General features: G+C 40.6%; 1 protein-coding gene across 1 annotated transcript; it reads left to right on the forward strand.

Moving 5' to 3' along the window:
* Nucleotides 1–5,788: 5,788 nt before the first annotated feature.
* Nucleotides 5,789–10,207, forward strand: rag1 (recombination activating 1). Its single transcript, XM_080189850.1, has one exon. The coding sequence runs from the start codon at nt 5,793–5,795 to the stop codon at nt 9,039–9,041; it is 3,249 nt and encodes a 1,082-aa protein (XP_080045976.1). The 5' UTR covers nt 5,789–5,792; the 3' UTR covers nt 9,042–10,207.
* Nucleotides 10,208–12,047: the final 1,840 nt, after the last annotated feature.

Raw genomic sequence — 12,047 nt, forward strand, 5'->3', positions numbered from 1 at the left:
GATGAGATCAGCCATGATCATATTGAATGGCGGAACAAGATCAAGGGGCTGAATGGCCTCCTCCTGCTCTCCCTCACACTTCACTGACCTGATACCTGGCCCCTATGGCCAACCGCCACCACCCTCCCAGACCAGTGACACTTACCCACCCCCCCCTCCCTTGTCTCAGGAGCCCTGTAGCTGGCCCTGTCCCCCTCCCCACACTGTCCACTGCCTCCTGGGTGGCAATGCTAACTTATATTCTTACCCCTGAACTCCCCCTTGGAAGTGAGGTCAGCAGATTGTGGTTTTAAAAAATCCTGTCAGTGTGAAGTGGTGACGCTGGGGATGGATTATTGGGTGTTAGGGGAGGTTACAGTGGGACTGCCCACTAATATAATGAATTGAAATTCAGTTCCTGACTTTCTGGGGGAGTGTTGGGGACAATCGCTGTGGGAAATCTCACCATTGTAAATCCCAGCTTTTTGACTCCTGTGATATTTACCCCCCCCCAAACCCAAATCCATTCGTGGCAAATGGGGATGAAAATCCCAGCCAGAATTTCTCCTTCTGATCAAATCCATTCATCATTTAAAACATTTTAATTGTGATTCGCCCCCACTCCATCACAACCTTTTTCTGTTGAAAATAATTTGAACTCGCCATGTTGTTACATAAGAACATAAGAAATAGGAGCAGGAGTGGGCCATCTAGCCCCTCGAGCCTGCCCCGCCATTCAATAAGATCATGGCTGATCTGTTACATCAGTGTAACTGCTGGAAACTGTCCCCTTCCCAATCCGACTTATACCAAATCTGTTGATATGAAATTGATGATGTCACTAGAGAGGTTAGAAATCCTGGACTGTGATGCTTTTCGACAGATTGTCAGCGTCTTGTCGCAATTCAGAACCAAGGCATTTACTGATATTCTTTCCAACAATAATGCTTTTGAAATGTCACTCCAGACCAATGGTTTCAGATATTTCAATCTGTGTTTGTCTGCGGATCACAGAGTTTATTCTGTGTCAGTAAACCTGTGGCTGTGAGAGTTTCTAACAATTAGAATGATTTTTCTTTTGAGGACGTTAAGTTCAGGTTCACACACACTGTCGTTTACAGATACATTGTCTGAGAAAGTTTGAGTTTTGCAGATTTGCAACACAGCTGTAAGCCGTAGGAGAGAGGCAGGTCTGAAACCCGGAATGCCAATGAGGACTGAAGGATTCTGTAGAAACTTTGAATTGAATTGAGAAAGCTCCCCTCATCCAGAAACTGTCTTACTCCAGTGTCAGGATAAATCCTGCCCCCAATAGGCTGCAAGGTCAGTGCAAAACAGAATACAACAACAGAAAGTTATTAAAATATATAAAGACTAAGAAATGGAGTTAACCTTTTATACTTTGAACATCCCAGAGGAGGTACTTCTGTTTTCTGAAGGTTCTTTTCACTGCAGTGATGTGACTTTTAGCCTCCTTGAGTACAGACTGTGAAAGGACTAGCTGACTGAGAGGGCGGGAATGTGGAACTGAGCCACGACAGATCAGCAATGATCTTATTGAATGGCGGGGCAGGCTCGAAGGGCTAGATGGCCTACTCCTGCTCCTATTTCTTATGTTCTTATGACTGTATTAAATGTCATTTCCTCATTTATTTCATATCTTTTATAAACCCAAATCAATTCCTCTTATTAGATGCATTCGACGTGTTATTCTCTGCATCCAAAGATGTCCCGGTTAGGTGGATTGACCATGCTAAATTGCTCCTTGGTGTCCATTGATGTGGAGGTTAGGGGGATTGGCCTTGGTAAATGTGTGGTGTTTCAGTAGAGTGGGGGAGAGAGCCTGGGTAAGATACTCTGCCACTTAGCGCTGACTCGATGGGCTGAATGGCCTCCTTCTGCACTGTAGGGATTCTATGACATTGAGAAAGAAGTGATGTGGAGATGCCGGCGTTGGACTGGGATAAACACGGTAGGAAGTCTCACAACACCAGGTTAAAGTCCGGCAGGTTTATTTGGTAGTAAACATAACTAGCTTTCGGAGCGCTGCTCCTTCGTCAGGTGAGTCACCTGACAAAGGGGCAAATCCTGAAAGCTAGTGGCGTTTACTACCAAATAAACGTATTGGATTTTAACCTGGTGTTGTGAGAATTCTTATTGAGAAAGAAGCTCAGGAGAAACAGTGAAGCTAAATCAATCCACAAGATGGCAGCATCTCACACGTCTCCAAAGAAGAGAGGTGGAGAACTCCAGTAAAGTTTAAACATCATGGAGAGAATTCAATAACAGCATCGGGAGATAAATAACAATGACAAAATTCCAACAGTCAGAATAAATTAATGAATTAGATTTCACATATACAGGAAAATAATGAAAGATGAAAGGAAAAAAATAAAGAACTTAAAAAAGATTAAAACATAAAATAAAAATTTTGATGCGTAAGCCAAAATATTAAGAATACCTAAAGTATTAATTTAACACTGGAGAAAGCGGCCCAGAAAGTAACATTCCTGTGTTGGAGTGTGGTTAAATGTGATGGTTGGTTTAAGAGACAGGCCACCACAGCAGCTGCTTCAGAGCAGAAGCAGACGAGGCAGCCAGAGTTCCTGTTATTTTACAGTTAACCTGATGGTTTGGAACAGATGGGAGCCTCTCTGAGAAACACGTCCTGAGACAGAAAGGTAAATATTGAGATTGCCACTGCTGTCAACACTTGTACAAGTCTGGAGCTACTTTCAGAGCTTTGTAGCAGTAAGTTTATCAATCTTGTTACTGGAGAACTTGCATTTATTATGAGATGTATAATACATGCAACTAAGTAGAGAAATAAGAAGTTGAACAGGGAACATCATATGGTTAGTTTAATAGATTTTATATTTTAATTTTTAAAAATTTAAGTGTTTTAATGTAAGAGAGAGTAAATAGACGTGCACTGTAAAGATTATTTTGAAGTTGTTAGAAGCTTTCTTACTTTTTGTACTGGATATAAAATGATCTTGTGGTTTAATTAGATGTTACATTTGGGACTCTCAGTAAAATAAGGAGAGATGGGACAAAATACCACATTGGAGGCTGCTGCAATTGATTAATTTTATGCAATTGTGGGGACTAATTTCCTAAAACTCACCAGAGGTGACTACTTTTATAAAAAACAATCCAGATTGTTCTCCCACTCAATTAATTTGTATTCACTCATGGGATGTGGGTGTCAGTGGCTGGATCAGCATTTGTGGCCCATCTCTAATTCCCCCTGAACTGAGCTTCTCGCTCGACCGTTTCAGGGAACCATTAAGAGTCAGTCACATTGCTGTGGTTCTGGAGTCACACGTGGGCCAGGTAAGAACGGCAGATTTTCTTCCCTAAAGGATATCAGTGAACCCGATGGGATTTTGTTTTGCAATAACCTGTGAAATTTTGATACAAGCTTTATATTCCAGATTTTATTTGTTGAATTTAAATACTACCAGCTGTGGTGGGATTTGAACCTATGTACGTGGGGCATTAGCTGGGGCATCTGGATTAATAGAAAAGCAATGTTGTACCGTCTCCCCCAACACTTGATTCTACTGAAATTCCTCAACTATAGTTCAAATTAACATTGGTAAATCTGGTTATTTTTGATGTATTAAGTTTTTGAGAAGTTCAAATCTGTTGCCATTAATCTCTGTGTGAGTGATTGGAATTGTTTGTGAAGGTTTTGAATAAGAACAATTTTAATACATGCTGCTAGCGTCAGTGGCTCTGACCTGGGAGCATTAATGTTTGGAAAATGCCAAATTTCAAAAATTATCATTGCTTTGTTTAATTTTGTGAAATATTAAGAAGAACATATTAAAGATGTGAGCTGTGTTGTGCTGGCTTTTGTGTAACTCAAGCCTTGCTGTTTCTGGTTAACTTATGATTTTATCGATGAATCTTATTCATCTCAAATAATATTTCCTCGGGTGCAAGATCATAAAACACAAGAACGGAAGTAAGCCATTCGGCCCATCGAGTCTGCTCTGCTATACAACCAGAGTGTCCACCTATGTCTATTATCACACTGAAAAATGGATACATTACAGACAAGACAAAACCAGTGGAGGCATGGGATAGAGATCAGAATGTGAGGATTACAGAAATAAAATGTGTTATTACTCAATGAGGAGTTTCATCGTGAAAAGATCTTGGGGTTAATGAGAGAAACTTCAAATTTAGATTCTTCCAGATTTGAGTCACCCGAACCCAAGGGCTGCCAGTTATTAATTCTGTGACATTATTTCCACAAACCTTTGGTTTTCTGCCTTTTGTTAAATACTCAAGTCAGCAGCAGCCTCTTTTATGTAAGATATCATTTATATTGAATGCTGACAACACTGATAACAGCAGGCAGCAGTGGTTCCATTTGTGTAAAGTAATTGCAGCCAGTTCAGCTTTCTTGTCTATTCTATTTGTGTTCTAAGATAAGGAAATTGATTGGAACTATCTATCCTTGTGAAGGTAAATAAAGCTTCAAAATTTATTTATTAGTGTCACAAGTAAGGCTTACATTAACACTGCAATGAAGTTACTGTGAAGTTACCCTAGTCACCACAGTCCAGTGCCTGTTTGGGTTACTGCACCCAAACAGCAAGTCTTTCGGACTGTGGGAGGAAACCGGAGCACCCGGAGGAAACCCACGCAGACACAGGGAGAAGGTGCAAATCCACACAGGCATTGACCCAAGCTGAGAATCGAACCCAAGTCCCTGGCACTGTGAGGCAGCTGTGCTAACCACTGTGCCACCAAATACAAATTGGTTCGATCTGTTATCTTTCTTTTATCTATTTCTGTGTATTTATAAATAAGCAAATATGAACTTTGCCTATGAAATTGTGAGGATCTTCAATAACAATATTAGTAACTGGCAATATTTTTCTATTTTTTCTCCCTTAGTTAAAATTAATAGAGGGTCACCCTCAAAGAAGGTGTAACTTTAATTTAACCCACCCACTGGGAAAAGAATGGGGTTGTTTAGCTGTCTTACACCTAAGATCTAGACTTTTATAAGGATCTTTTATAAGCAGGTTCAGTTCCCAGCTTGGGTCACTGTCTTGTGGCATTTGCATGTTCTCCCCATGTCTGCGTGGATTTCCTCTGGATACTCCGGTTTCCTCCCACAATCCAAAGACGTGCGGGTTAGATACGTTGGCCGTGCTAAATTGCGCCTTAGTGACAGGGAGATTAGTGGGATAAATGCATGGAGTTCTGGTGATGGAATCTGGATGGGATTGTGGTTGGTGCAAACTTGATGGGCTGAATGGTCTACTATTACACTGTAGGGATTCTATGATTCTGTATGAAATAAGCAGTCATGATGTGGATGTGCCGGCGTTGGACTGGGGTAAACACAGTAAAAAGTCTGACAACACCAGGTTTTAGTCCGACCGATTGATAGTAAACTCACAAGCTTTCGAGGGGGCTGCCTCTTCGAAGAGACAGTCCCCTCGAAAGCTTGTGAGTTTACTATCAAATAAATCGGTTGGACTAAAACCTGGCGTTGTCAGACTTTTTACTGAAATAAGCAGCACGGCTAAACCTGCCAGGTTCTCCCCTGGCAGGTTAATATTAACCCTGATATTGGATGTGATGGTATCTATTGAACTGGATCAGAATCCCAGTTTGAGTCCAGTTCCAATGTTGTTACACACAGCTGCTTGAATAATGAATGTTTGGAATGTGAGTGTAGTCCATTAACATTGAATATAGAACAATGTTATTCACAAAGCTGCTGAATCATTATCATATTTTAATCAGTTATCACTCTTTATTTCACTGTTAGGTACCAATGTTTAATGGAAATGGAGAGGCCTCTGCAAATGATGCCGGATTGTTTCAGACATGTAGAAATGTCTCTCGGAAATTTCCAAAAGGAAGCCACGGTTTCAAGGGAAAAGTTTTATGAGACAGACAGTGCACCAGCTCATGGTCAATCGTGGCAATTCTCCAGCTCTCAAAGCAAACCAGTGGCTGCCATGTCTTTGGAAACACTGCCTTTGGACAAGAAGACTTTGGAAGATAAATCTCTGGGACATGTGCCTTTAGAGGTCAAACCACCAAAAAAAAGGTTTCGTAACTTTAGCCAAATGAAAGCAAAATCTTTGGAAGAACATGTATTACGATTACAAAATCTTTGTCGCATCTGCAGTGCTTCCTTTAACACCACCAGTTATGACATGAAATATCCAGTTAGTGGCCCCGTTGATGATGTCACACAAGAGGTGCTCAGAAGAATGGGTTACGGTGACTGTTTTTGGCCAGAGCTCATTGCTAATGCTTTTAGGATTGATGTCAAGATGGATACAGAAGTGAGATGTCCCACCCACTTCTGCTACAACTGCTGGCGAGTTCTTATTCAAACCATCAACAACACAACAAACGAAGATGCCTTCTTCCCGATTGGTGCAGTTGTTGAGTGGAAGCCACATTCCAACTTTTGCAGCGTCTGTAATTTTTCAAGCGGGACTCGCAAACGAAAGGGTCTCAAACGAAGTCCACCAGCCTCAAAGAAGGCCAAAGTAACAGTTGAGACTCCAATCAGACCAGGAGTCATTAAAAGAAAAGATCAAAAACTTAGTACAAGTATTATGTTGGCTAAAAAGATTGTCAACTGCAAGAAAATCCATCTAACTTCCAAACTCCTCGTGCTGGATTATCCCAATAATTTTATCCAGTCAGTTTCCTGTCAGGTTTGTGAGCACTTACTGGCTGACCCTGTGCAATCACCATGCATGCACCTTTTCTGTCGAACGTGTATTCTCAAATGTATCACCGTCCTGGGCAAGTATTGTCCAGTCTGTAGGTTTCCTTGTGATCCCAAAGAGTTCCGAAGCCCAGTCAAATCATTTCTAAATGTTCTGAATTCACTGGTTTTAAGATGTCCAGTGACAGATTGTGAAGAAGAGGTGAAACTAGGTGAATATTCTAACCATGCCCTAAACCACAAAGAAAGGAGAATGAAGCACGCTTACTCACCCGTAAACAAGGGGGGTCGGCCGAGACAGCATTTGCTCTCTTTAACCCGAAGAGCTCAAAAACATCGCCTGCGAGATCTGAAACTTCAGGTGAAGACTTTTGCAGACAAAGAGGAAGGTGGTGATGTGAAGTCTGTGTGCCTCACTCTGTTGTTGCTGGCTCTCCGAGCTGGGAACGAGCACAGACAAGCAGATGAATTGGAAGCAGTCATGCAGGGACGGGGATCAGAGTTGAAGCCAGCAGTCTGCCTGGCCATTCGAATTAATACATTTCTAAGTTGCAGTCAATATCATAAAATGTACAAGACAGTTAAGGCTATTACTGGGAAGCAGATCTTCCAGCCATTACACGCACTCCGAAATGCAGAGAAAACATTATTGCCAGGTTATTATTCATTCGAATGGCAGCCTCCTCTCGCAAACATCTCCACAAACACACAAGTGGGGATAATCGATGGTTTGAGTGGTTGGGTTCAGTGTGTTGATGATTACCCAATGGAAACCATATCAAGGCGGTTTCGCTACGACGTAGCACTTGCTTCAGCTGTGAAGGAGATGGAGGACGATATCTTGGAAGGGTTAAGAAGCCAAAATGTAGATGAGTTTGTGAGTGGACCGTTTACAGTTGTAATCAAGGAATCTTGTGATGGGATGGGGGATGTGAGTGAAAAACATGGATGCGGTCCCACAGTTCCAGAAAAGGCAGTAAGATATTCCTTCACAATCATGAGTATAAGTGTGATGAATGAAAATAATGAAAAAGTGAAGGTGTTTGAAGAGATGAAACCAAATTCTGAGCTGTGCTGTAGGCCACTTTGCCTGATGTTAGCTGATGAATCTGACCATGAAACATTGACCGCAATACTGGGGCCAGTAATTGCTGAAAGAGAATCAATGAAGACCAGTGATTTAATCATTGAAATTGGAGATTTGTACCGATCTTTCCAGTTTATCTTTCGAGGCACGGGATACGATGAGAAGCTTGTTCGGGAAGTGGAAGGACTTGAAGCCTCGGGTTCTATCTATATCTGCACATTGTGTGACTCCACACGAAGTGAAGCTTCAAAGAACATGGTTCTTCATTCCATAACAAGGAACCATGCAGAGAACTTGGAACGCTATGAAATCTGGCGTTCAAACCCATATCACGAGACAGCTGATGAGTTACGTGATAGAGTGAAAGGAGTTTCAGCGAAACCATTTATAGAAACTCAACCCTCTATAGATGCCTTGCATTGTGACATTGGAAATGCGACAGAATTCTACAGAATCTTCCAGGATGAGATTGGGGAAGTATACAAAAATCCAAATTCATCAAAGGAGGAAAGGAAAAGGTGGCAATCGATGCTGGATAAACACTTGAGGAAAAAGATGAATTTGAAACCTATAATGAGGATGAATGGAAACTTTGCAAGAAAACTAATGACAAAAGAGACTGTGGAAGCCGTGTGTGAACTGATTCCATCTGAAGAAAGGAGAGAGATTCTCAGAGAGTTAATGCACCTTTATCTACTTATGAAACCAGTATGGCGTTCCACATTTCCAGTTACGGAATGTCCAGACCTTCTGTGTCAGTACAGTTTTAATTCCCAGAGATTTGCAGAACTGCTTCATACAGAATTCAGTCACAGATATGAAGGGAAAATCACCAACTATCTGCACAAGACCCTCGCTCATGTCCCTGAGATCATCGAGAGAGACGGTTCCATAGGCGCGTGGGCAAGTGAAGGCAATGAATCGGGCAACAAACTTTTCCGTCGCTTCAGGAAAATGAATGCAAGGCAGTCCAAAAGCTATGAGTTGGAAGACATTTTGAAGCATCATTGGCTGTACACTTCAAAATATTTACAGAGGTTCATGGATGTACACAATACGTTAAAGCTTGGAAAATGTGCATCTGCCTCAGCTGAAATAATCAGCCAAGATAATACAATAATACAAAGTGATACAATACTTGAAGATGATACAATGCTTGAAGATGATACAATGCTTGAAGACAATACAATGCTTGAAAATGATACAATACTTGGAGATGATACAATACTTGGAGATGATTCTCTTGATCTTTAAGCTGAACTATTGGAGCTGGAATTGGTTCTGAGTATCTTTAACCTGCAGCAGACTGTGAACGGTCTGTATACAATGTGGGTAGTTGGGATTATCATGGCCAAACCTGGTATGTAATGTTGACGATGGCGAAGGAGTTCTGACAGTGTTATGGAAAGTCAGCGCAGTGTTGGACAGATTGAGTGATAAACATGTCAACTGCGGCCAGGATAAAAAGTGTTCACACATGAACCTTTCTATAACTTTTGGACCATGTTAGATATTCACAACATGTAGCAATATCAGTGCTTAAATGTGAATGAAAAGTGGGTGAGACAGCAACATTGACTAAGGTGCAATTTTACCAGATAATGGTTCATATTTTCTGAATTCAGACTTTTCAAAATCAGCAATGGTGGTTTTACTGTGGGAAGGAATGTTTACAATGTTCCTTCTGGTCGGTTCGTATCGCTCAATCTTTGCTGTTTTTAAATTCCCATCCAGTGTGATTGATTTATCGGTAAATACGGCAGCAGTGTTTAAGATTAATTTTAAGATTATTTTAAAATGTTTTTCAAATTAGACTGGAGATTAAGCAGGAGCAAGTGCTTACTGTGCTATTTCGTAGCTTTTTTAAAAAAGATATTTGGAGAAAGTTACTCTGTTCCTATATGTTATCAATGAGTTTGATTTATTGAGAATTATGAATGGATTGTCTGCTTGCTCATTTAGTGAGGCCAAAAGATTGCCTGTTTTAGAATGACAGGAGCATCATAAAGTGTTCAGTGTAACTCTGTATCTATGACATTGGGACCATGGAGCCATTGACAAAACAAAATCAATGAATACTTTTTATTTTGGTGACATTACTTCTAATTATTGAAGCTGAGATGACATTTTCTCAGTTTTTCTACAGTGACACAATAAAGGCTTGGTTTTATATATATATATAAATACATATATGTACCACGAGCTTCATGGATGAAGGAGCTTTTAAAACTTTGGCTGTTTTTTGTTTTCCAACTTTGAAATATAAAGTAATAAATGAAATGAAAAGTTGCTGTGTCAATGGACCTGACATTATTCCCAGATCTGATAATTAGCCAGAACACTGGGAAAAACACAGCCTAAAGCATCGTATGTATTCTGCCTCAGATAGTTAATGTTTGTACTTGGTTTTGTTTCATGCAGAGTTGAGTGTTAAGGCTCCAGTGAATGGACACCAACTTGTCCAATATCAAACCCGTTGGAAATCACTTGTATAAAATCACTGTTTACCTGAGGTAACAAAACCAAATTGGGATGGATGTTTAAAGGCAGTACGATACAGACTGAAGTTGTGTCTGTTAACAAGCAAAATAAATCAGAATTACTGATGTGTCGAATTTATATTCATCCAGATTTGAATTATGATCCAGTATAGGATGGAGTCAAATGCTTCATTTTTCTTTATTCTTTCACGGGAAGTGGGTGTCACTGGCAAGGCCAGCATTTGTTACCCATCCCTAATTACCCCAGTACTGGGTGACTGGCTGGACCATTTCACAGGCAGCTAAGAGTCAATCACATTGCTGTGGGTGTGGAGCCAGATCTAAATAATAGATGGATCGGAGAAGGATTTGCATTTTATAGCGGATTTAATCTTTAACTTTGCAAAAATAAATGCTTCTTATGTATCAGTGACTTTTTTATTGACCATACGTAGTTGCAGAATTGTTTCCAACTCAGAATTATTTTGCATTGATGCTTATTATATTTGTAATGTTGAATTTTTACTGGAATCTACATTTTCAGGAATTTTTGAAGTAAATTTTGTTATTAAAGAACTTTGTGCTTTTGATGAAGCAGCTGAAACTAGTTTTCCACGTCGATTGCCTCAGTCACTATTTAATAGATTCTGTTTACTTAAAGACTAACCCTTAGCGTTAAACATTAGTTTGATAATTCCATTTCTTTCAATTGTCTACTTTTGTGTTCTTTTAAAAAAAATAAAGATTTACAACTTAACTTTGAAGAGTTTAGTTGTGTATAATTTGTATTTTATTGTGTTTTCTGTGTTTTTGGGGCAAATGGGATCAAAGGTTATGGGAGAAAGCAGGATTCGGTGATTGAGTTGGACGATCAGCCATGATCGTAATAAACGGCACAGCAGGGTCAAAGGGCCAAATGGCCTCCTCCTGCTCCTATCTTCAATGTTTCTGTGTTTTCTGGTTATGTTCACTCCATTCTCTTAGAATTTACCTGTTAACGGAACTGCCGATAATCTTCTGGCTAAGAAATTTAACTTCCACCAAAAACTGGTGTGAAGTCATAGAATCCTACGATGCAGAAGAAGGCCATTCAGCCCATCAAAAATACATTGAACACAATCCCATCCAGGCTCTATTCCTGTAACCATATGTATTTACCCTGCTAGTCCCCCGATACTCGGATCAATTTAGCACGGCCAATCAAGCTAATCCACACATCTTTGGAAGTCTGTGGATGATTATCCTGCTGAACTGCCGTCCAGGTTATTTCAGATTTGTGACACATGTAAACGCCATTGAGTTACAAACAATACACGGGCACCTTGGTGCAATTCACCGGATCCAGGAAGCAGGGAAATCAACTGGACCCTAAACTGAGCAGCAACAGTTAGAACATAGAACATAGAACATTACAGCGCAGAACAGGCCCTTCGGCCCACGATGTTGCGCCGACCAGTTAAAAAACAATGACCCACTAATCTAAACCAATCCCTTTTCGTCCATAAACCTATCCACGGATCTCTTAAACGGCCCCAAACTAGGCGCATTTACAACTGCAGCAGGCAGGGCATTCCAATCCCTCACCACCCTCTGGGTAAAGAACCTACCCCTGACATCCATCCTATAACTACCCCCCCCTTAATTTAAAGCCATGCCCCCTCATGCTAGATTTCTCCATCAGAGGAAAAAGGCTATCACTATCCACCCTATCTAAACCTCTAATCATCTTATATGTTTCAATAAGATCCCCTCTTAGCCGCCTTCTTTCCAGCGAAAACAA

Source organism: Carcharhinus amblyrhynchos, chromosome 6, assembly GCF_965287045.1.
Source record: "Carcharhinus amblyrhynchos chromosome 6, sCarAmb.v2.hapA, whole genome shotgun sequence".
Lineage (NCBI taxonomy): Eukaryota > Metazoa > Chordata > Chondrichthyes > Carcharhiniformes > Carcharhinidae > Carcharhinus > Carcharhinus amblyrhynchos.